Source organism: Protopterus annectens, chromosome 16.part0, assembly GCF_019279795.1.
Source record: "Protopterus annectens isolate FY-2018-M chromosome 16.part0, PAN1.0, whole genome shotgun sequence".
NCBI lineage: Eukaryota > Metazoa > Chordata > Ceratodontiformes > Protopteridae > Protopterus > Protopterus annectens.
Genome location: NC_056750.1, coordinates 879,938,529 through 879,966,395, shown reverse-complemented (window position 1 = coordinate 879,966,395; position 27,867 = coordinate 879,938,529). Strand labels below are relative to the sequence as shown.

Below are 27,867 nucleotides of genomic sequence, written 5' to 3'. Positions count from 1 at the left end.
ATATCCTCCCATTTCGCAGGCACAAATGACATCCCTTTAGATAAAACATCTTTATGTATTCTAGAAAAATCATGTGTGGCATAATTAAAAACTTTAAAGTCACCTGTATTGTTATAAATTATCCACAAAGTGGGACTCATATTATTCAACTCAGATACATGCACTAAGTCCTTCTCTTTCATGTATTGTACTGCTGGAATGTTTTCATCTTTGGTTTTGCTCCCAACTGATTGTAATTCGTATTCTGGTAATGTTCATTGGTCATCTGCAACTTCTGTTTCACCCTCTCCGATCATCGTATCTCTAAAGGGACCGCCCGCCCTTCATCCTAATTGGTGGAAACAGCTGTGTCTTCTAAAACAAAATGTTCAAAAGCAAAAACTGGATCCTGGTTGAAATATTTGGGTTTTGGATAGGCGATACCTTTGGAATAACTATCCAAATCCCTAGAAAACTTTTTACACTTCCTTTGAAATAGTGTTACACACTTTATCAACTGCAAAAAAGATTTTGTTATAATCACACTGGTGAATCTCAAATAAATCAGTTTTGATCGAGTTATTTTAACTCGGCTAGTTCTCATGAAATACACTCAAGCTATTTATCATTGTACTTTATCATTACATTCATCAACTCAACCCCAGCTTTGTCAAACACTTGTAATAAGTCCTTATGATAGTCCAAACCGGGTTTGACTCCATTCAGAAACCTTCAGAGCCGTAAACTTTTAGGAACCAGTACATCCTGAGGAATGGTTCGATCATGTTTCAAAGGGCAGTTTGAAGGAGCAATTAGATTTATTGGACAAGAAAATGCTTTATTTTAAAAAACTGCAGTTAGACAACACTTATTTACTTGAGAACATACAAAACAACATGGATTTAATATAATAATATTAGAGAAGAAACACTGAGGAAATCAGACAGGTATTAGGGTCTCTTTTTAGTGTTTAAACTGCAATTTTTGTATAAATATAGCTGAAGGATCATATTTTGAGGTTTGTAATAGTAATAAAATTTGGCAGGTACCTTTTCTTTTTAATTGCAGTACCTTTTATGTGATTTAGTTAGCAAAGTGCTCAGCCTGTACGGCTTTTTATATAGGAAAAATTAATAGACTATTAAAGAAGAGAATGTATGAACATCTGTATTCTATTCAAAGTAAAAATCTGGACAATGCATTATGTAAACATGTTTTGAACTGCAAAAATTACAAAAAGTTATACTTTACCATCATTGATCATGTACCTAGCAATTTCAATGGGAACAGAGACAGTGAGTTAGATTACAGGGAATTCAAGTGACAGACAGCATTTAATGCTTACAACCTTCCAGGTTTAAATGGTGTTGCCAATTATAAAGCAGTTTTATACAGGAATGTAGATCTGAACAAATGTAAATTACTTCAACTTTTTATACATTTTTAAGTATTTTAATATATGTTTTTGTGTAAAACAAACTTGTACATTTTTACAGATATGGTTTGTTTTTTTTTTAAGAAAAAAATGTCTGTAATGAATTGGAATGTTGCTTTGATTGGTTGAATTTGATTGGTATGAGTGTATAAGAGCCTTTGTGTTAAGGGTTCTTTGTTCTGATGAAGGCTTCTGTGTCAAGCTGAAGTACTTAACTTTGAGTGATTAATTTTTTTTCCGTTCTCCCTAGTGATGTCCATTATTTCCATCACATTGATTTGTTTTATGATTTCTTGGAGATTATAATTTACAGATGCAGAGTTGCAAATAAAAATAAAGTTAGAAACTTTATTTTGTCTTATTTTTATAGCTTTCTTTTAGAATATACACTTGATTTACGCATGAACTTTTGGAATTTTTTATATCAAGATTACTATGAATTATTTAATGATTAAGATACATTTCTGACTCTTACATCAGTAACTAGAAAAATTGTTGTGTAAAATCTTACCATAACCATAGATGTCTCTTTTATCTTGCAGTATTCTTTACATATGAGGTTGTATTCCACCTTCCGACCCACTGCCAGTACATGAGATGTCGCACATCTGCTTTGACAATGTCAGCCATAAAAGGACGTCCACATGTACCATCCTAAAAACAAGAATGCCTCATGAGGAACAAACATCCTAAGGAAACAATAAGTCATAAAGGGAAGTAACAACATGTAGGGGGTGGCAGGAGGGATGAATCCTGCAACATAGAAGAGAAGGACTTCTATGGTTATTGTAAAATTTTACACAATTATTCTATGTCCTCCTATTCAATGTTGCAGTACTATTTACATATGGGAGAGTGCCATAGCTTAATTAGGACGTTGGGAGGTGGAAGGAACAGAGGAAGGCTGCAAGGAAGAATTCTCCAGGAACCCATGGAGAATATCCCTAGCAAACCCTGCTCTGGACCTAGACTTAGAGTCCAACTTGTAATGTTTGGTGAAAATGTGCACAGAGGACCAAGTAACAGCCTGCAAAATGGAATTAGTATCCATATCCTTAAAGACAGCTCCTGAAGAAGCCACAGATCTAGTGGAATGGGCTCTGACAGGAGTAGGCAAGGACTTACCATGGAAATCATATCAAAACACAATAGCCTTAGAAATCCAGAATGAAAGAGGTTAGAAACAGGAAAACCCAAAGCCCTGGGATGAAAGGACACAAAAAGCTGATATGGCTTCCTGATAGCTTTAGTCTTGTCCAAGTAAAATCTAAGTTTTCTATGTACATCATGGAAAATATTTTCACCAGAGGACAGAGAAGGAAAAAGTTTGTCAGTTGAGCAGATTGACTACAAGTCAAGACATTCAACACTTTAGGCATGAAAGAAGGATTGTTACACAAGGAAACTCTGTCCTTGTGGAAAACCAAGGAAGGTGGAGATGTCATCAAATAATTAAAATAAATCCATTTGTAAAGGACATCAAACAAGTTACCAAGAAAAAATAAAGGAATGTCCATAGCCAGTAGTTACACCATAAGCTCCACACAGCAGACAAATCCTGGTAGTTGAGTGCTGTAAAATCTTTATTCATATAATCCACAAAACAAGGTTGAGTGCTTTATTCCCCTGAAGACTGACCTTGTGCTGAATCACTGACTGTCATGCCTTGATAGCTAGCCTGTATAGAAGGTAAGATTTGGTGCCCCCTGTTTATGTACAAAAGGACAATGACATGTTCTGTAAAGATCTTCACAGGACCTGGTTAAAAGAGATGAAAAGTTTACAAGGCTAGAAGTAGATCCCTCATTTCTCTGATGTTGATGTTCTTCTTTGGAGATGGAGACTAGAGACCCTGAACCTTCCTGGAAGTAATGGTTGCCCTCCCCAGCCCATGTCAGAAGCACTATCAAAACTTCTAGAAAAAATGTATCCATAAAGAACTTTTTTAATACTTACTTGACAACGATCTTCTCTCTCCCACCCAACATGTATTCAGACCAGCACACAGCACTGTCACTGCTCTACTATCCTTTACTGATGCTGTCAATAAAGCTTGTGACTCAGGAAACTTTGTCTCTTCTCTGTTCTCAGATCTATACAAAGCTTTTGATACTGTCTCCCACCCCAAACTCTTATCCCAACTATCTCTTCTGGGTTTAACTGAAACATCCTTCAAATGGTTCACCAGCTATCTCTCTAACAGATATCAATATGTCAAATGGAAGTCTAACTTCTTTCTATACTTATCAGTCAGCACTGGGGTACCCCAAGGCTCAATACTAGGTCCACTTCTCTTCAACATTTTTATTAACCATTTTAATACTGCCAGCAAACAAGCTACCTTAATTAAATATGCCAATGACTCTACATTAATCTGCTCCACCCGGAATATTTCTCACCTATACAACTTAACTCAGGAAGCATTCAATTCCATTGTGTCTTGGCTCACCAACAACCATCTACTACTTGCCCCCCCCCCAAAAAAAAAAACCTAAACTTGTAATATTTTTACCAAAGCAATTTTCTTCAGATGCTTCTAACTCTGCTATTACTTCTCTGAATAATCCTTCAGTGGATGTGGTTTCACACACAAAACTGTTAAGTGTGACTATCAACAACAATCTTAAGTTTGACCTGCATATCAGCAATTGTTTTATTAATTCAGCATCTTTGTTATATTCTATAGGGTTTTCACAAACATTTCTCCAAAGTGTGTCTATTTCTTCTTTTTTGATGGTGTTTCTATTCCTTTTACTTTGTTTCACAGTTCTCTATAAAACCTTTTAGGGTTATGACTGAATTGCTTACTTTGTATTTTTCCTTTATATTTATCTGCATATCTTCTATATATTTAGTTTATTACATGCAATACTGTATAATAGATCCTGGTCTGTTTTGTCACTGTGTGTTGCATTTATCAAATCAAGTATTTTTGTTGATCTGTTCCCTCGTCAATATTCTCTTGACAGTGACACTTCTTATCTTAATTATTTTACAGTTTTTCTATTTGTTGCTTCTGTGGTAGCATTTTATTTTTTCTCTTTCTTTCCCTTCTTGCTCTATGTTTTTGTAGTAAGACTTTATCTGTTATTAATTTAGATGCACAGTAATATATGCTTTTTATTTCTGTTATATCACACAAATTTCTCTTAATAGTCCCAATTACTGTACTCATCTGTTTTACCAAACTTCTAACATTTTGACTTATTTACTTTCTGCATTTCTTTCATTGATCTTCATAGGTTTATAGGTTCATAGGTTTATACTAGGCTATCTGCCCAAAGGCATTTATATGAAAAAATACTGTGCCCATTAGTTTGTTGTGCCTCTGTCCAGCAGTGACACAGAGATGATTCCTATCTCCCATCCACAGGTCTAGATTTCTCTTGAACAGAGTCTTTTATTCCACAGCATAGGAGTCTCTGAGTGATAAATCTATCCCTCCAGCGCTTGTTCTAGTGGTTTTGGTGGATTTGGATGTTTTCAGGTGGAGCATGTCCATTAATTCCGGGTTGGACATGGCCTTGTATGTCAGGCACATGTCACCTCTGAGCAGATGAGTTTCTTCAATCTGGCAGCATATGACAGATTTGGTGAGGAACTTTTGGGGTCTCTCCAATTGCTGCAGATGTCGGGTGAGATAAGTGAAGAGTACAGGGGAACAATGACCTCACTAGATCTGGATGTGAATCCCTTCATGATCAGGTGGGCAATGTAGAAGGTCTTTCTAACCACTTTAGCAACGTGAGTGTCAAAAGAAAGGCCACTGTCAACCTGGGTCCCCAGGTCCCTGATAACCTTTTCTGTGCTTAGTGGATTGCCACCTATATGGTAGCTTGGGGTTACCTTTAACTTCAGGCCATGGCTCTGGCACCAGCTATCTGTTTCGCAAGGTCAAGGTAGGCTGTATGGACTGCCTTAAGAAGTCAACCAAGTTCAAAAGGCATGATCTTCCGGTCCAATGTCTGCAAGTCCCTATATCTTTGTTTATTCCTCTCCATAGCTTTGCAGACTAGACTTATCCTGTGGTAAGGCTGAGATTAAACAGCTGCCTTATGACACCATCCGGTCCCATTGATGCTGTGTTTTATAGTTATCTCTCCTTTAGGGGAGAGGGGAAGTTTGCACTGAACCTGTCTGCCAGTATGTTGGCAATGTCTGTGGGTTCAGTGATTTTTGTATCATTTTGGACTAATTCTGAGCATATCTGGGAGTTTCCACCCAGGTTCCTAACATAGCTGAAAAAGGCCTTATGATTGTCCTTTGAATCCATGGCAATTTTTCTCTCAAAATTGGCCTTAGTTGATTTTATGAGTGCTCGTATTTTTTACTAATAATGATCAGGGTGACTTCCCTTTTATGGATTTTGTTCTATCATGTAATAGCTTTCTCCTCTTATTGTAAAGTTTGTTAATGGCTGGGGTCCACCAGACTGCTTTGTGGAAAGAGTCTTGGTTTTATTTGGGATTGCCTGATCCATGCAGTCCTGGAGGTGTTCATAGAAGGCATTTGGTTTCCTCTGGCTCAGGGGCCTTGAAGGATACCACACCAGTCTTGAGTAGTGTGAAGTTTGCTTTAGAGAAGTTCTTCACTATGGTCTTTATGTGGATTTCCAGTGAGATTAGTTTATGATCAGATCTCACCAATGAGGGATATACTGCATTTTGTCCCCATGTTTGTGACAATGAGATCTAGTATATTTTCTCCTCTCGTGGGAACAGTGACTAGCTGTTCCATGGCATTTGAATTTATGAACTCCAGGAACCGTTGGGCTAGAAAGTTAGGGCTTGAGTAATGTTCCCAGTCTATATTCGGGTAGTTGAAGTCACCCAATATGATGGTGTTTGGAGATACATTTATACCCTCCAGTGTCTTCAGGAAGGCTGTGTGGGGTTCCTGAGTTTGAGAGGGTGGCCTGTAGCATGCTACAATTTGTAGAGCAGTTTTGCCTATGGTTAGTTGCACCTGGATGGTTCCAACCTGGAGGTGTGAGTATCCTTTATGAATATGGATACACCCTCCTTTTGTGGTGTGGTCCGGGTTTGCATGATATGCGGTAAAACCTAATAGTGCCGGGGTGCTCTCAGGAGCCTTGAACCAGATTTCAATTACAACACAGTCATCGTTGTTCTCCATACTGAGAAGGGCCTGTGCATTTTGAGATTTAGACTTCTGGCATTGAGCAGCATTACCCTCAGTTTCTTCCCATTTTGTTTTCTAGGGTGGTAGGTTTAGAATTTGAGCCTTGCCTAAAAAAGGCACTATGGGGGTGGCAAGAGCCTTAGCCAATATCCGGAATCCCAGAGGTGACAGGTGCAAGCCAAGCATGTCATCCCAGGCAGACAGACACTGGATCCCCTTTGAATGACACCAGACATTAAGCCAATTGTTAAAGCTGATCATCTTGTCTCTATATTGTGGCATATGTCTATCCATGCATCTTAAATCAATCAGCTTTTCCCTTGGATCATTTTTTTCTAGACTGAAAGTACATTCTTTGCTCTCAGTTTTATGCAGGCATTCTATAGCAAGCTTCAGAACATTTTCATTTGGTATACCCTCTTCAGATGCATCCTGCATCATATGCTACTCCTTCATATCGGAACTCATTGGCCCATCATTTCACAACATTGCCTGTGTCAAAGTTGCCAGTTTACCACTTGTTCCCTTGCAGTTTAACTTCAACTAACCTTTTGTATCAGTTTCTACAAAGGGCTTCACAGCAGCATCATGTGGTAAGTCTTAAGATGCCTCCCACTCTACCTGCTTCTCCTTAATTTGGGGACTTATTGTTCCATCATGCTACAACATTTTCTACACTTAATTTTTCACTTTGAAGATAATACATGACTTTAGTTTCCATTAACTTCTAATTTGCTAATCCTCTGTTCTTCATTCCTCCTTTTATTATTTTTTTTGTATTGTAAAAATTTCAATATCTGGATACTTTTGTCTGTATTTCTCTTAAAATATCTTTGAAGCAGTTTTTTTTCCCCTAGCAACCCAAAGTTTCTTTGTCTATGTAATGTTTCTGATGGATCTGTTGTATTAATGAATGCAAATTTTAAGTGAAGCTTTTGACAGGTATTCTTTTGCAATTATTTTTCTTCTACTAATTTTTCTGTTAATCTTTCTGAGTATTTTCTATATGGAAATTCAAGGCTTCTTGTATAATAGTAACAATATATAATTTCTTCCTTATCCTCAATTGTCGGATATATCATCTATATAGCTCATTTTTTGCCTGCCTGTTTTTGTGTTTTTTGTGGGCTATTACTTCCTTCTACAGCAGCGGCCATCCTCCCTGAGCCTGGTCTAACCTCACTGCAGGAATATTTCTGTGTCATCAGGATTCTAAACTGACATTTTCACCAGTCCTGGCATCAGTGCATACACTAGGATTAGGACATTTTTTATCCTGGAACCTATGCATCCAGTTGTCTTTTTTCCTTTTTTAGTCTATGTATACAATCTAGTGTATATATTAGAGCCATCTTGCTCAGATTTTATGAAAACAGAGTCTAGCACATGGAGGTTCTCACCAAGACTTGAGGATGAATTTAGCAACAGCAATACTACTCTCCTTTTCTTGCAGATTTCATCCATCTTTACAGGGACCACTCTTACTTCTATTACACTAAAATCACTGATGGTTTCTTAAGAATTATTTACTTGTAAAACACTTACATCATTCAGCATTTTTATGTGTTTTTCCCTGGTTTAAGTTCTCCAATTTGGGGGGGTTTCTAATACTATGATGGGGATGAACCCCATTATTAAGTCAAGTTACAGTTAGAGTTCATGAAATTAATACTGGTTCAGCCTTTGATGTTAACTAAGAGTGCTCTTCTCAGCAGCCACAATGTGGCCAGAATTGATATGGGGGTATGTCTGTTGGAAGTATATTTAAGTATGTCTATTGGAAGTACATTTAAGTATGTCTGTTGGAAGTACATTTAAGTATGTCTGTTGGAAGTACATTTAAGTATGTCTATTGGAAGTATATTTAAGTATGACTGTTGGAAGTATATTTAAGTATGTCTATTGGAAGTATATTTAAGTGTGTCTATTGGAAGTATATTTAAGTATGTCTGTTGGAAGTATATTTAAGTATGTCTATTGTAAGTACATTTAAGTATGTCTGTTGGAAGTATATTTAAGTATGACTGTAAATTCTTTGTTTATTAAATGTGCTGCTCCTGCTTCTATTAGAACTGTCTGAGCATCTGTGTCCAACACTGCTCTCATTCCCTTTTGCAAATCCTGATACTTTATGACTTCACACTGTAATCACTGGGTGTAGCAATTTGAATGATTAATGCTACTTTTGTCTTTTTTCATGGACTACTGTATCTGGTTTTCTCACATGTATTTTCTGAACTGTTGGTATTGGGTGATCCCATGTGACATAAACATCATTCTCTATAATACTTTGTGGTGTGTGATAAAGTGCTTTTCAGCTCTTCTATATTCTAGTGTTTTCACAATCCCAGTGCAACAGTCTTGCCAAATTATTGTAAACAAACCCTCAGCCATGAGGGTATCACATCTAGCAGTATGCAATAAAATAAAGTATAATAAATCAGACAACAAATCTTTATGCAATGTTACAATGAGATGACAACAGAAAAAAAAGAAAGGAAAGTTGAAAGGAAAACAGAAAAAAGAGATGAGAAAAACAACACAGTATTATCTAAAGAAGTAAAAAAAATTAGATATTTGTTACATCTATAGCACAAAACTAGCTCTCTCAATTCTTTTGATGACACACACACACACACACACACACACATATATATATATATATATATATATATATATATATATATATATATATATATATATATAAAACTTCAAACTAACAGATGAAAAGTAAACAGAATAGCCACAAACCCTCATAGGTGTCTTTAAGCTTTCGCTCCTTTAATATGTTTGAACTTCATCAGAATGAACCAGAAATAAACAACAGTGTGTAAGAATATCATAAGCATCACGTGTGTCAATAAATTTAAAACCTCCAATGAAACCTCCTTTTAATCAAAATAAATGCAGGATTGACATTTTACAGTAGAAGAGGGCGTGACAGAAGCAGTACAGTAAAGGTGGGCGTGCCAGAAATAGTACAGTAACAGTACAGTAAAATAAAATGTGGGTGTGGAAGTAACTTTACTGTAATAACCTTAGTGCACATTTAAGATTAACAGTCTCATTCAGACCAGAGTAAAATTCAGCGTTAAGGCTTAATTGCCATTTAAATTTATGTACTTGTAACAGATTATCAGAATCACCAAAAAATCATTCAACTGTTCCAAAACTAAAAAACAGAAACTTGGAAAAATTGTGACAACTAATGCTATGTTTCCCTAGCATATTAGACAAGTCCCCAGATCTAATGGCAGCATTATGCTCTTTAATTCTGTCCCCCAATCTGTGAACAGTTTTCCCCACATAGAAACAATGACAAGTGGAGCAGACAGCAGCATAAACCACCAATGAATTGCTGCAATCATAACCTTGTTTAAAATAAACCAGTACAGTGCAGTGTTTGAACATGTAAGAGTTCCCAATAAAAATAAAATCACAACAAACATACCTTCCACAAGCTGCCATGCAATTAGGATTAGAAGTCTCAACTGGCTCTGACAAAAGAAAAGGCTGATCACTATTTTCAAATAAATATTTCAGGGTCTTAGTCCGTTTAAATGTAAAGATTGGATGTGTCCCAACCAAATTTTTAATATTTAAGTCACTTTGAATGATTTTCCAGTTATCTGAGACTATTTCTCTAATAGAACCCATGTCCTTGCAGATAGGAAGTGAAAGTGTGCGGTCTGAGTCTGTCAAATCCCTATAAGAAGGGGTAAAACCAAATTTTAAAATCAGTTTAAATTTGGTCAATCAAGTGGCCCTAATTTCATCTCGTATACTACACAGTAAACTTCTAGGGTAATGTTTTTGCAGGAACAAACTAGTCAGGAAATCAGACCCTTATTCAAAGGTGTTGTCTTCACTTATTAGTTGAGATAATCTAATAAATTAACCTCTAATAATATTTATTTTCATGAAATGAGGGTGTGCACTATTAAAGTCAAGATAGTTATTACGAAAGGTGTCCTTGCTAAAAATGGTGGAAGACAGCTCTCGTTTCTTTATTAATTGAAAGGGTGGTGTCCAAAAATAAATTGAAGATCCTTTACCTGCTAAAACAAATTGTAAAAAACCTATGCTGTCTGACAGAGACTGTACAAAAGACATAAGCTGTTCTTCTGTCCCCTTCAAAACAAAAACAATATCATCAATGTAACAATGATATAATTATGTGACATGAAAACCAGCTAAATGTATTAGCGTGTCAAGCTTCCATTCACTAAGCACTAGATTACCAAACGCCGGGGCCATCTTCGACCCACTTGCTACTCCACGAACCTGTCTGTAAATTACTTTGTTGAAATGAAAGAAATTATTCTGTAAAACAAGAGACATAAGATGGTAAAGAGTGTCAATCCTGCATTTAGGGAACTTTGCATAGTTGTACAGAAAATGTGTAATGTAATCAAGTCCTTCTGTATGCAGTATACTGGTGTATAGCACAACAACATCTAAGGTTACTCACAAGCATTCTGAAAAATTAATATTAGGTTGACATAGTGCATTTAAAAAGTCCCATGAGTCTCATGTGTAAAAAAAAGGAGTAGCTTGTGCAACTGGGTTTAAAACATAATCAACATAATGAGCTATCCTTTCTGTCTTCGTACGCTTGTTAGACACAATAAGCCTGAAAGGTGGATCAGGAGCTTTTTTATGAACCTTAGGGATTCCAAAAAGTTTAGCCAGACTAGGATTCGAGGTGTTCATAAATTGAAATTCATCTGGTGTGATATTGTGGCTTATCAGTAAAGAATTTAGCATACTGTCAAGGTGAGCAAACTGTTGGTAAACAATGTCAATAGAAATTGGTTCATAAAAATCGACAAATTTTAATGTTTCTTCAGTTTTGGTCATATACGTTTGTTTTTGCATAAGTACTATCCCTGTGCCTATATCTGCCTTCATAATCCTAAGGTCTCTATCATTTGTTAAGTCAAGGCAGATTTCTCCGCTAAATTTAAATTAAACCATATGTCCTCAGTGTGGGCACTAAGCATCTGTCTGAAGTCATATTCACACACTTTTAAAAAAGAAAATACGGAGGATTGAACAAACTTTTCTTAATCAAAATCAAAACATCAAGCATATTCTTGTTAACTGGAGAACTAACAGAGCTACCAGCAATAACAGAACCAACAGTGGACTGTGTTAGTTCAGAATCTTGGTCATCTCCATTAAAGAAAACTTTTAAATTTAGCTTGTGAATAAAGTCTCAGGTTTAATAGTAAATTAGGAAGGTTGGCCCCTTGTGACGGAATAAAGGTAAAACTTTATTCAAAACACTTAAATGATCTCCTGTAAACTCTTTTTTAGACAAATTAAACACCAAAGTCACTGTGGCACTTCGAGAAGGCAAAACCATCTGACACTGCTCCTTGTGCAAATGTGCCGTGCTGCTATTGAGTGAAACCTTTCCACTCTCCTTCTCCCTCTCCCTCTGCCATGACCCCTTGCTGTGCAGCCTGTAAACAGGGTGGTTCCTCTGATATTCCGATTCTGGGTCCATGTGGATAAAAAAAGGTGACTGTGACTGAGCTGTAATTTCACAATTGGCTGAAGCGTCAAAGCTGTTGTTCTCCAGTGGAGGGGTGGAGGGAGGTGCTGGAAGCGTAACCTGCTGATCAACTTGTTCAGAAGAGAGGTGAGGAAATTCTTGCTGGTCCAAAAAGGAAGGTCCTCTATCTGGTTGTCTGGGAACTGACTTATTAAGCAAATGACTTTGTGGTAGATCTTTTGGTCTATGAGAAGGCAAGTGGTTGAAAATATTATTGTTATAAAAATTATTTGTGCTAGCACAGAGGGGGTAAGCCAAATACATTTGATAATGGTGGCCACATGGCTAGTAAGTTTGGGGGAAATAGTGTCATATAGTTGTTGAAAAAGACACAGTTGGGAATGTTGGATGATAGCAGAATTTAAGGCAGTAATTTCCGTTTTTAGGGCTTCAAGCTTCCTAACGTTATCAGACACTATAATCCTAGGCATGTTAAACCAGCCTCATTGTAAATACAACACAAGTCCTTGTATAACTCTGAATCAGAAGAGGTTCTGTTTGAAAACTTGTGGAAACAAAACCCCTTAGCAACTATTTCAAGCTGAATGCAAGTATTCAAATAATGATGGTCAAATTCAATACTTTTAAAGACCATAAGCTGCCTTTCTAATTTAAAAATCAACAATTTACATTCAGGGAACGAGCTCTCCGGTACTGTAGCCGAATTAGCAAAAGTGGAATTATGTACACTAGTACCAGGAGGCAAGTAGGGATTAATTTCTTCATCTTTAGATAAAGATTGTAGTAGCTCATAACCTTGCTTAAAAGAGCTTACAGTGTGTTGTGGTTGGCGGGAAGATCTGGGAGAAACCATTGGAGAGACCGTTGGAGAGACAGTTAAGATCTCTTCAGTAGTTCCATGAGTCAAAGGGCTATGTCTAGCATTCAGCAATGCAGATATTCTGTTTTCAATATTGTAGTCTACTGCTTGATTGACAATAGGTGAGACATCTTAGTGGGTAATATCTTTTATGTCTCGCAAAATGTGTCCTATAGTTAACTTCTTGCTGTAACCTCACTGGCAATAATGCCGAAGTAGAAGTGGAGGCTGCATTCTCTTGACTGCTGATAATGTTGCAGCAACAAACTAGAAGCTCTTGTGCTCGACTGATCTTGAATAAGGTTCAGGAGACTCAGAGGGATGGGATGTGTGGATGCATCTGATAAATTAAAACTAGGGCTATTACAGCCTAGTTCAACTGAGGGTGGATTATCCATTAAAATTAAACAGAGAAAGTACTTATGCAATTAAAACCGATGACACAGCAAAGAGAACACCACTAAATATAACTAAAACTTCAAACTAACAGATGAAACGTAAATAGAAAAAAAAACAAACCCTCATAGGTGTCTTTAAGCTTTCATTCCTTTTATGTGTTGGAACTTCATAGGAATGAACCAGAAATACAAACAGTGTGTAAGAACATTATAAACATCATGTGTGTCAATAAATTTAAAACCTCCAATAAAACCTCCTTTTAATCAAAATAAACTCAGGATTGACATTTTACAGTAGAAGAGGGTATGACAGAAGTAGTACAGTAAAGGTGGGCATGCCAAAAACAGTACAGTACAGTATCATTCAGACCAGGGTAAAATTCAGCATTAAGGCATAATTGCCATTTAAATTCAATGTTCTTGGATTCAAGGTTTTCAGTTTTCAGTGTTTTGAATTTTCAAGATTTTGGTCTCAATGTTTTGAATTTCAATGTTAAGGGCTTTCAATGCTCTAAAGTGAATATATATATATATATATATATATATATATATATATATATATATATATATATATATATAAAATACACACAGTTTCCGCCATTCAAAATGTGCTAAATCAGGCATAAGTGAAACACTGGAGTATTTCAGTATCATTCTTTGCATTACCATTAATGTTATCAATATTTTAATCAGACTATTGTTGAAAAGTATCTAATACATCTAAAATAAATATTCCAAATGGAAAAGGATTTTTTTCTTTTGTCAGAAGTTGAATCAGTTCATTAGTCTTTTCACCATATTTACTTATTTTACTCCATGACCACCAGCAGTGATATACAGCAGCAGGCTCCTACTGACCATGCCAACAATATTAACATGCATCACCAAAGTCTATACAATGAAACATGCTTGCCATTATTTCATATTGAATAACTCTATTCCTAGCCAATTTATGATGGACATAGATACCTTTTAAATTTTTTATCAAGTTTTCATCGTTATGTGATCTCAAAAGAAAATCTTCCTCCTTTGTTTTTTCCTTGTAGAATAGTATTTGGGTTAATTTCCTATTGAAACTTATAAGCCACAATTATTTGTTTCTTTTCAGCAATAACATACTTTTACAGTGACTGGAACAAATTCAAATACCTGATGATATCCCTATACATTTTTTATAATATTTGCACAAATGTTTTGGTTTTAATGTAGTATTCATTCCAAGAAAGTTTATCTAGAACAGGTGCTAAAAAAATCATAGTTAAATTGTGAGAGATCTGATGTTTTTTTTCCCCCAAAGTATTTAAAAAACTTAAAAATTGTAATATTTCTGTAATATACTTATCAATTCTATAATGATAAAAATTGCATATGTAGTCTTAATAATTCTGAAATAGGACATTCTGTTTTAACAAGGTTCTGTCTAATTATGTTATATACCTCTTTATCTTAATGCTGGATGTTGACTATATTAATAAAAGCACTAACCAGTCTGTACTTATAAATATGGATTGTTAAGCCTCCCTGATTTCTTGTTGTAGTTACAACTGTCCAAAGGATTCAAGGTGACCCTCCTCTCCATAACAATTTGGTAACAGTTCTGTTTTTCTGGGGGATCTATGATTTAGTCAGTGGTATGGAAATATTTTGTAAAGAGAATAAAATCAAAGGTAGTATGAACATTTTAACAATGTTGGTCACTCCAATTAATGATAAAAATTTGTTTTGGATTTTCTTTGATAGGTTATCAATTTCCATCCAATACTGTATATACATTTTATTAGATAGTTGAGAGTAAGTCTTTAAAATATGGATTCCAAGAAGTTTCAATTCTGACACAATTTCCACACTTGAATATAAATCCTTGATACTATCATAAAACATTTTTCTTTTTTTTTCGAATTAATGGTATAATCATTAATGTCTTGGACTTGTTTTATAGCAAATGTTAACAAATTACATTTGGGTGTTAAAACCTGAAGTTGTAATGATCAGATCATCAGCACATGCTAATAACCTAACTTCTTTAGGATTTAATTTGGATTGGTAGACTAAGTCTTGTAATTGATATAAAAGATGATTAATTGCTAAAACAGGGCTGCCAATAACTGGCAGCCTTGTCTTACACCAGTTAATGAAAACGTGGGTAAGGTTATTACTTAATTTTGTATACGAGTCTGAATGATCATATACATTTTCTATGACACTGATTAATGAATTTGGAATCTCATAATATTTTAATACTTCCCAAATATAATTTGGTTCAAACAGTCAAATGCCTCTGAAGCATCTAGTTTAATTAAATCAATATGTTTTAATTCTAAAGTACTTTTGATGCAACTACGAATTAATTACAGCTTGAAACATTTCATTTAATTCAGCTATATTCTTATTGGGGGAAAAACAAAATACATGGGATGAAGAATTTTATTTAAGAAATTGATGTAGTATTTATTATATTAGCTATTATTTTATAATCAATATTTAATAATGAAATGGGTCTATAATGTTCATGTTTCAGACCATCATTTCTCTTTTTAATTAATACCATTTCAGCCACAGCCACAGTTTTAGGCATTCTTTGATTTGGAATAGTCATTAGATTAGCAATTTTGTATAGATAAGGGCTAAGCCATCTACAAATGTTTGATTATAATTTGGCTAAGTAGTCATCAGATTCTGAAGCTTTAGTTTTTTAACTAATAATGGACTGTCTGAAATCCTGTAAAGTAGTTTCTGGATCAGATCTATTAATTTACCTTAACATATGTTTAGACCATTTTGATTATAGATTTTTCTTAAATATTTGTTCATTATGTTTCCTGTTTCTTTTCAGTTAGAGACATAGTGCCTTCTTAAGTCTCTAGTTGCAAAACAAATTTTTGAATTTATTATTTATACACTGACATGCTAAGATTCTACCTATTTTATCTTGTTGTAAATGCATATTTTGATAATTGATATGTGACATTCATTAATCTATTTTAATGTGACTTAAAATCCGTACATAAATACTTGTCACAGTTTATTGGTAACAGCTGATTTAAAATTTGTATCTGATGTTCTAAATCATTTTGAATTGATAAAACAAAACTGCTGGATGCACTTGAACACTCAAAGATTTAATGTGAAGCGCTTTTCATCTGGGACAATACCCAGACTTCTTCAGACAAACAACAACACATAGGTCACTCCTCAAATACACATTAATTAATTAATACAATTAGTTAATTAGTAGTAATTACATCAATTTAAACATTTAATTAAAAACACATACAACCTACAGTAACCTCACCACAGAGCCGAACAGTTAAAAAAGTATATTTAGAGACCAATATATATTACTACCCTACATATATTAAAACTTTAGTTACTTAAATAAAATATATTACATATATATATTATTTTAAAACTATATATTATAAAACTTTTGGTAAACCTTTAACTTAGAACTTATAAACTTATTCTACATGTGTATGCACTATTTTAATAACTAAACTCATACTACCAAATTATTTATTGAAAACTTGGGTAGATGAAGGAGAATATGATTCAATAAATAATTTGGTAGTTTGAGTTTAGTTATTAAAATAGTGCATACACATGTAGAATAAGTTTATGAGTTCTAAGTTAAAGGTTTACCAAAAGTTTTATAATACATAGTTTTAAAATAATATATATATATATATATATATATATATATATATATATATATATATATATTATTTAAGTAACTAAAGTTTTAATATATGTAGAGTAGTAATATATATTGGTCTCTAAATATACTTTAACTGTTCGGCTCTGTGGTGGGGTTATTGTAGGTTGTATGTGTTTTTAATTAAATGTTTAATTAAATTGATGTAATTACTACTAATTAACTAATTTTATAAATTAACTAATGTGTATTTAAGGAGTGACTTATGTGTTGTTGTTTGAAGAAGTCTGGGTATTGTCCCAGATGAAAAGAGCTTCACATTAAATCTTTGAGTGTTTGAGTACATCCAGCAGTTTTGTTTTATTTGGTTTGCTTTAGTGCTTTTAACTTTTGTCATTTTGAATTGATCTTTCCTCCATTTTTTGCATCAAATCTTGGTCAACATGAGGTTGTTACAGAAGATCTCTGTACTTGCCACTATATTTATTGATCTTTTTCCAATTTTCTTTCTTTTTTTATCTGTTCCTTTTCTTTATATTATTTATTTTGCTTTTTGGTGCATTCAGTTGCTGTCTGACATTTGTGTACTTCTGTTATGATTTCCATTCCAACTTGATACTGAAAAGCTTCTGCTAAACTAAGCAAAGATGACAACTTAGACTTCTCATATTTGTAAACTTTCATTATGTTTGGATCTGGAGAGGTCAGCAGATATGTACGAAGTTCCAAGATTGGAGAGTTACACATGTAATCACATTTGGGGAAGCCCATACCTCCTTCAGAATGGGGGATATAAGATCTTTTTATACACTGACTTTTTATACACCATTTGATAAGCATGAAGCATTTTTCTTGTTTTCTTGTCCAAATGATTCAAGTTTAATTCTAAAAACATGCTTCTGGAGCATTTCTCCCAGGGCCTCCGCTGAAAGCAGGATCTGTGGAACCTAGTCGGACTTTCTCGGTCAACAAATGTTAAAAATAAAAAAATAAAAATAAAATAAATAAATAAATAAATAATTCTCATTTCTTCATGTTTTATTGCTGATCATTCATCTATTCCAAAATATTTATACACTCCCAACTGCTCAGGTTACTTTATATCACATTCCTGTCCCAAGTTGATATTTTCTTGGTGCTGCAGCTTTCCTGTTTTAAATGCTGCTTTTCCACATTTATCAAGACCAAATGTCATTCTGATATGATCTGAAAAAGTTTTAACCACCTGTAGTTGTGCTTTCACTCTTCCTCTGATAAACTATAGAGTTATAAGTGATCTGCAAAATGTGGACTAGAAGACTTTATACAAGGTTGGTTTCTGTGACCCAAATTAGGCTATCACTACAATCTGTTAAGTAAACAAGGCTATCACTACAATCTGTTAAGTAAACAACTTAATGGGTTTAAAGGCAAGGCAAGGCAAGGCAGTGGCATCAGCAGCAGCAGTGACTATGTTACCCTGGAATATCTTCCTTTGAATTTTTATCTCTGGGGTAATAATTTGCCCATTATCATGACTCACCTTCAAAATGGTTTGCCAGTGTTTCATGGTGATTGTAATGTAACTGCAACTTTAGGGTTTATCTTATACATCTGCAAGCAGTCCTTTATCTATGAATGTGGATGCTATCAAATGCTTTTTTTGTTACTTATCCATGCCGTACTCAGATTCTAACCTTTTTTACAATTCTATATTACAGCTTTATTTAGCAACAACTGATCCTTTGTTCCATATGACTTTCTTTTCTTCCCCTATGTGAAGTCTTTGATGGGTTTTCAGGGATTGTTTAAGAGTAAAACACTTACTACATTCAGAACATTTATACGGTTTCTCTATGTGAGCTTGTTGATGGGCTTTGAGGGAATGTTTACGTGCAAAAAGCTTACTGCATTCAGGGCATTTGTAAGGTTTTTCCCCCACATGAACTTGTTGATGGATTCTGAGGTACTGTTTATGTGTAAAACATTTACTACATTCTGGACATTTGTAAGGTTTTTCCTTCATGTGAATTTGTTGATGAATTCTGAGGTATTGTATATGTGTAAAACATTTATTACACACTGGACATTTATATGGTTTCTCGCCTGTGTGAAGTCGTTGATGAGTTTTGAAGGATTGTTTAAGTGTAAAACACTTACTACATTCAGGACATTTATAAGGTTTTTCCTTTGGGAGTGTCTTCTCAGCATGAACGGCCTGATGGTGTATAAGATGAATGTGCCACATAAACTGCTTTTTGCAGTCAGAGCATTTATACGGTTTCTCCCCTGTGTGCACTCGTTGGTGGATTTTAAGAGTTTGTTTGTTTGTAAAACACTTACTACATTCATCACATTTATGCAGTTTCTCGCCTGTGTGAAGTCGTTGATGCTTTTTAAAGTATTGTTTACTTGTAAAACACTTACTGCATTCAGTACATGTATATGTTTTTTCCCATACATGAGGCTTCATTGTGTGAGTGCTCTGATGCCGCATCATATGACTGTACCACATAAACTGCTTACTGCATTCATTGCATTTATATGGTTTATTTCCTGTGTGAACAGCCTGATGGCATATTATATTACTTCTGTGTGAAAAAGACTTACTGCATTCAGAACATTTATAAGGTTTCTCTCCTGAGTGAACTCGTTGATGGATTCTGAGACACTGTTTACTTGTAAAACCCTTACTGCATTTAGCACATTTATAGGGTTTCTCACCACTGTGAATGCGCTGATGGATCTTAAGGGACTGTTTATGAATAAAACACTTACTACATTCAGCACATTTATATGGTTTTTCTCCTGTATGAACTCGTTGATGGATTCTTAAGCTATTTTTTTGTGTAAAACACTTACTACATTCAGCACATTTATATGGTTTCTCCCTCGTGTGAACTCGTTGATGAATTCTGAGATCACGTTTATATGTAAATGACTTACTGCATTCAAGACACTTGTTGGGTTTTTCCCCTGTTTGAATCTTCACTATGTGAAGAGCCTGATGGCGTACCAGATGACTGTGCCACATAAACTGTTTACTGCATTCAGGACATTTATATGCTTTCTCTCTTTTTAATTTCTCCATGTGGTTTGAGGTCACTGTGTGCGTGGCTTGATGGCGTACTAGATAACTGTGCCACATAAACTGCTTACTGCATTCAGTGCATTTATATGGTTTATCCCTTGCATGAACTTGTTGATGGATTCTGAGCCCACATTTATATGTAAAACACTCACTACATTCAGCACATTTATAAGGATTTTCTGTTGTGTTTGCACTTCCCGCTTGAATGGCCTGATGGCGTATCAGATAACTATGCCACATAAACTGCTTATTGCATTCAGAGCATTTATATGGTTTCTCTCCTCCGTGAGATCTTTGATGAGTTACTGCACTTTGATGTACAGTAAAATCTGTGCTACATTCAGACCTCTGGCTACAGTTATGTCCTGAGTGTTGCTGTGGTATAACAGGAGAATGACCGTCACTGTCCATCACACACTGACCATACCGATGTACATTCTTTGTGTGGTGATGTAAGGGAGTCATTTCACTGTCACTTTCAGAGCACTTTCTATGGTTATGTCCTGACTGGTGCTGTAATACCGGAGCAAGATGAAGTAACTTGTAACCAAGCAAAGATTCATCATACTGTTGCGGGTTCCCTGTAGGGTGATGTGAAAGCTGATGACAGAAACTCTTACTGCGCTGTGTGCTGCTTCTGAGTCCTAACAAAAAAAAAAGTATTCTTTTATCCATTACAATAATCAAAACAAATGTCCAGTATTTTACATGTGTATTGTTTAGCCACTTTACAACACTATGAACTTCTTTATTTAATTCTCTTCAGTTATGCAAACTTAGTCCTCAATGAACAGCCCAAAGACATACAAAGACACTACAGAACTATCAGAATAATCAAACAACATGATCAATTTAGACAAAAAAAAAGATCAGTCAAATTCATTTTTCTCATCCTTGCTTCCCCAACATTTGTGATACACTTTACTGCACGTTTAACCATAAAATGCAGCTGTGCAGTAATATGCAGATGTTAGAAAATGTTTACTGTTGTACTAGTGCTAATTTTGGAAACTCTACTACAGAAGGTTTGACATCTGATGTCTAGAAAATTTTCACCTTTCCCAACTTAGGCAGGTGGTTGTCAGCATTTCTGTGGTATAAGAGGGATGTCAGTCCACACCATCTTTAGCTATTTTATTGCCATATAATCAATAACAGTCTGGAACCAGAATACCAGCCACCCAGACAGCAGATTCCCTAGAAATGGCAGCCTATCCAGAAGTACCCCAATGCTCCTTCTCTTTGAACAAATCAAACTCTAGGAGGGAGGGTGCCTTGCAGGATTCAGAAACATGGAAAGTGGAAAAAAGTGGTGAGTGAAAGTGGCAACACACAGGAAACCAAAAGTGCAAAGGGTGAGAAACATTACTGTAAAATTGAACATACTTGAACATCTACAGTTATGGCAAGTTTCTACAGAATTATGTTATGTTCATCACTGTTGTGACAGTGCTAACTTTTTGGAATTCCCAGTTTATTAACCAATAACTGGCCTACCCTGGGAAGAAATTGGTTGCAACAGACCTTGCAGGATGTCTGTGGCAAATCCTGCCTTGGTTCTAGAGGTACTGTCCAAGCTGTATTGCTTGAAAAGGTGTGAACAGATGACTAAGGCAAGTGCTTCTGAGATGAGATGAATCTTGACCCCTAAAAAATAAAGGTTGTGGTGGCTATTTTTGCTCTTCTAAAGTGAGTCTTTACATGCTTGAACATAATTGTGCCATGGAAAAAATAACATACAAAGATAATGGGGCCTACTTGTTTTGAGATAGTCTACTTTGAGATAAGTTGTCTGTCCCTTCTCATTACACAGGTTATTTTTGTTTGCTTGTTTATTTTCCTCTAGGTAAAATCTCAGCTGTCTCTGCACATCCAGTGTGGACAACATCACTTCCTCTTTTTTATACATCACTTCCTCTTTTTTTATAGACTTTTTTTGCTACTTTTTCCATGCTGACCATCATGCTTCCCTTTCCTGGACTTGAGGTTATACATACTCCAGAGGAAGGGAGTGGGAGAGATCTACAGATCTCCTAGGGTGGCATCCAAACAACTGAAGACATTATGTATATAATTAATTCTGATGTAGGCATATGGACAATCTACTTCCCATGACCCACACATGTGCACTCTTCATCCATATAGGTAAGAACTAGAAATATTGGCTTAAGCAACTCAACCCGTACCCCATCTTAGGCTGTCCATCACTTGCAATACACTGTAAGGTGGAGGTCTGTTGTAAGTGTTTCCAGAGCTATTGCCACAGCTGATCAGGGCAACCAAACTTCCCCTCCCAGGATGGGCATTTCTATTCTCTCCTGCCTGCGCTACTAATCACACAAGCTACTTGCCCCCACTCCCTACAACTGGGCCTTTGCTAAGGCATCAAACTCTCAATGGCTCTCATACTAATCTGAGAAAAAAACATCTGGCCATGATCAGAACATTATGCTTCCATACCCGGCATACACACTGCACCCCTGTACCCAAAAAATACAATAAAACTTTTATTTCCTATCATTATAGCCCTTGCATCCCTGATTCTACCGTGCCATCATGGGATTGCTAAACTCTTACCTTGGCATCATTATACATTCCCTGCGCCATTATTACCCACTCATGGATTATTCCTGGCATACATACCGCATAACACCACCACCCTGCCATTATTACCACTCATGGGATTATTCCTGGCACACCTGCTGCCATTATTACCACTCAGGATTACTACCCGTGCATAAACCCTGCCTGCTGCACCTAATACCATCGATTTACTCTGGCATACCCGTGCATAACACTGCCCCCCTGCTGCCATTATTACCCATCGTATTACTATTCCTGGCATTAGCACTGGCGGCACTGCACACTGCTGCCATTATTACCACTCATGGGATTACTCCTGGCATACCCGTGCATAACACTGCTGCACCTGCTGCATTTACACCACTACCTGGATTACTCCTGGCATACCCGTGCATAACACTGCACCCCTGCTGCCATTACATACTCAATGACTCTATATGGAAGAATTTAAAACTTTGGAAATATTTTCAATGGTCCTTGGTAGAAAGATTGTATATTCCTCATAAAAGATCAAAAATGGAGAAAACGCTTTTAAATTTGCAAACTCTATAAGATGTCAGGCAAAGCTAGTTCTTTTCTTTTCTCACTCAGACAAATAAACCGGTAGGTCTCCAATCTTCCATAGTGGATTCTTCCATATAGAGTCATTGAGTATACCCATAAGCAGGTTAGAACATGTATTGCAGAAAAATTATCAAAACAGTCTGTAAAGTTTAAAGACAGCACCATTTTACCAACCTAGGCTGTTGATCCCTGCAATATCATGGTAGTCCTAAATGAAATTATGTGGTCAAAGGATATGCTTCAAGCCTGGCCCATAGTGACAAGTTGTACTGGAGACTGAAAATGACTTGTGTAAGTTGATGCCAAGGTATACTTTTTTAAAGTTGGAATTCCTGTGCCACCCTTAACAGTTGGGAAACCAAGACTCCAAACAAAAGTTAACAACTTCTGAAGTTTTGCTAGCCAAGCATTTGATGACTGCAGGGCAGATGTCTTAAGATAGAGTAAAATTCCAAACAAAACACCATTTTCAGTTCATAAATTTGACCACTAAGACAAACAATTCAGACCATGAGTGAACCACCAAAAACAAATCCGCCTACATCTTAGCAAGGTCAAGCTTGAGATTGTCAGAAATTGAAGTAAACTCAATTCCCAAATATTTCAAGGCTTTCTTAGACCATTTATAAGGTGGCTTCCCATTAGATTCCTTCAACTTAGCAGTGTCTATGTTCAAAGGAAAGATTTTAAAAATGTTCTTATTTACTTTCAGACCCCTGGCCCAAAAGATATTGGAAATGGCTACATTTTTGTTGCCCCATTTTCAAATTTAAAGAAGATAAATCTTTGTTGTTTTCCCATCAAGACAACAGATTTGGTACCCAAACTAGAATAGATAAAATATTTGCTGCCCATGACTTACACTCTAAAATCATTAATTTCTCAATCACTCCCTGCCCATTTTCAGACCACAATTCATTAATACTAAAACTTCAAAATGGGTATAAACCATTAATCTTTAACTCCAGAATTCCAGCACATATGGTTTATTATCTGAATTACAGTTATTCTTAGATATTAATTACACCACATATAAATAGAATAATGATATGGGAATCATTAAAAGCTTACACATATGGTAAAACTCTAACTTAAAAATCAGACAATGGGATTCTGAATTATTAGATCTACAATCCAAACTTTTGTCAGTAAAAGCTAAAAAAAATCAAAATCATTTGGAGATGAAAAAGAAAGTAGAAGTATTAAACAATAAATACAATGAAATTCTAACACATAAACTAGTTTAGCTTTAGAAAAAATAAAAATTAATACATTGGCCACTTCTCCCAAATATCTACATAATTTATCCACAAAATTCATAATACAATCAAAAGATAATAACATTAAAAGTATTTTCCATGAAAAGAAATGGAAAAATATATCGGACATAGGTGACATTCTTAGTGCCTACAGAAATCACTATATGAAACATTTCCAAAAAGAAAATATACATATACTGATCAATTAAATCTAAATGAAAAATGTTCTAATATGAAAAACCTGAAAAATTAAAACTAGATCTTCAAGCACCCATATCCTACAAATAAATTACAGATACAATAATAGGGGGTAAAAATAATAAAGCTCCAGGTATAGATGGCATAATTATGGAAATATATAAACTTTTTTCTTCAAAGATACTATCCCTCTTCCATAAAACTCTATTAGAAATTCAGTCACAAGCTTCAATACCACCCTCTTGGAGATATTCCTTAATCACACCAATCCTAAAGGAAAACAAACCCCCAAACCTCTGTACTTCATATAGACCTTTATAATTATTAAATAATGACTATAAGAGATTTATGACAATATTAACTAACAGAATGAAAATACCACTATCCAAAACAATAAATAATGATCAAACTGGATTTATATATCACAGACACACCCATGACAATACTAAAAGTATAATTTCTGTTATAGATTATGTTAATAAAGAAAATAAAGAAATACTCATAATTGGCTTAGATATAGAGAAAGCCTTTGATTCCCTAAATGGGGACTATTTATTCAAAATCCTAATGCTATTTGAGTTTTCTGCATCCTTTATTCATCTCCTAAAGAATATATAAATAAATACATAAGCTTATGCAAAGTTAGATCCTTTTACCTCTGAATCTATACATATAACAAAACGCACTAAACAAGGATGTCCCATGTCATTGATTCTATTTGCTCTGGCTATTGAAATATTGGCAGATTCAATTCATAATGATATAAAAATCAAAGGAATAGATGATTATGAACAATACAATTCTAAAGTAACACTATTTGCTGATGACAAATTACTAACATTATCTAATACAAAAGAGACATTAGAAGAATTAAATATATTAATTGACAAATTCCACATGACTTCAGGACTCCATTTCAATAAATCAAAATCAATTTTTTTATTGTTAAATAATAAAAACTGCAGACTAATGGGGATCACATCATAGAGAAACAAGAATCTACCTTAAAATATCTAGGAACTGAGTTATGCAAGGATAATAATGAATTAGTCTCAAAACACTACAGTAATATTATCAATTTAAGTTAAAATCTCTGTGAAAACTTGAACAAAATAATATTAACATTTGAAGATAAACTACAGTTAATAAAAATGGTTTTACTGACCAAGATCCTACATATAGCCTTGGTAATACAACTGTTACCAGAAAGGAATATAATTAAGGAAATAAATTCATGCCTAATAAAATTGTTATGGTTTCCCAAAAGAAACAGAATAGCTTTAATACATCATATCAGACCATGGAAACATGTAGGATTAAACTTTCCTGACATAGAACCATATATAAAAGCATCAGTATCTAAAACAATCTCAGATTGGATAAGTCCAAATTACTCTGCAAATTGGAAAGAATTACTAACTGTAATATCAATAAATGGATTTGATTTACAAAAAAAATTCAAATAACAGATAAAAACAATTTGCCTTGGCACATATGTATTAGTATATAATATAACATAACTAAACACACTAAAACTCGTATGATTAAGTATTACATTGACTCATTTAAGAAAATTATTACTGCAAATATAGATTTAAAAATCTGGGTTGATCTTTTAACACCATTTATAGTCACAAAGAATTTTCTACATAAAATATATAGATAAATTATTAATTCCTGGGAACAGAGAGGATTTGTTTGGTGGCTCCAATGTATCAAAGAACTAAAAGTTTTAGATATGCAAGTAATAAAAGCAACATACAAAATTCCACAACAGGACTGGCTAACTTTACAGAGTATTCTGTTATATTCTCAATCTTTAAGTAGAATAATTAACAATTCTTCATTTAAAGAAATACCTAAATTTATGATTTTATATATATATATATATATATATATATATATATATATATATATATATATATATAGAAATTCCTGTGGCGTGGATATCGCTGTCACGCCAATGTTTCCTGGGATTCCAACCCAGTCAAACCGCTGTTTTGAAGCAGGTCTTAGTAAAAAAGTCTCCAAACTGTTAAAAACATCCACTTTATTGTCAGAATAGTAACTAGGTTAAGCGCTTTCACACACAGAAGGTGTGCTTCCTCAGAACAATGCTTTCAAATTTCTCATTCATTTTAAACGCAAATTGGCGCCAAAAAATGCATTCAAAGCTACTTAAAGCTACAATAACATCCTATACAAACTATAATGTATTTAAAATGTATTTGAAATGTTCCATTTTTAATTTACCCTACTTGTTTACTAATCATACATTTCAAATGTAAATGTTTAAATATATTCTAATTGTATACTATAGTAATAATTTCATTCTGTTCCAAATGGTTAATATACAAATTAAAAACAGAGCTTATACTTATTACATTCTACTAATATATTTTCTCAACACTCTTATAAATTTAGTAAACTTGCAATGCATATCCTATGAATTTAAAAATGAGTAAAACATACCATTAAATACATATAAACATAACAACTCAATAATATTCATAAAAACTGTTAATAATTGATATCAAACTGCTAGTATCGGTTTGACAGAAATAAAATCGTTAATTCCAGGTGGGGTAGTGGCATCTGTCAATATCTGCCAATAACATTCCCTATAAGACAGATGTCCTTTAATATTGCCCCCCCTTGGATTTACAAGTACTGTTTCTAAAATACAGAATTTAAACTCATGCTCACTACCTCTATTCTTAATATGTCTTGCTAATGCATTTTTGTCATCCATTTTTCTAATCGAATATATATGTGCGTAAATTCTTTTTCTAAACTGTTGTTCGGTTTTTCCGATATAATAAGAAGGACACTTTGTGCAAATAGCCAAATAAACTATGTTCCTTGTGTTGCAATTCCTTTTAGGGAATACTTTGGTTTTGTTATAATTCATTAACTCTATCTTTGTCTCTTCAGTTATGTACCTGCACTGGTTGCATGATCCGCATCTCTTGGTACTGTTTGCTATTTCATTTTTATTTATTGAACCTTTTTCTCAAAGTAGTTTAATATTCTGCCCCATCCTGTATATAAATCTGGGCTGAATTCCTAATATTCCTACTATTTCATCGTTAACTAGCAGTGTATGCCAATGTTTATTAAGTATATCTTTTATACTATTACTATATCTGCCAAATTCTATTACACATGCTCTACCAAAGTCTCCTGTCTTTACTTTCTCTATAGGTG

General features: G+C 34.6%; 1 protein-coding gene across 1 annotated transcript in view; it reads right to left on the bottom strand.

Annotated features, from left to right (window-relative positions):
• The window catches only part of LOC122790678 (zinc finger protein 845-like), a 368,884-nt gene that overhangs the window by 177,767 nt on the left and 163,250 nt on the right, over positions 1–27,867 (bottom strand). The window contains exon 5 of the mRNA XM_044058201.1: positions 18,694–20,700. Within this exon, the coding sequence (XP_043914136.1) occupies positions 18,694–20,700 (2,007 nt within the window). The remainder of the gene's footprint in view (positions 1–18,693; positions 20,701–27,867) is intronic.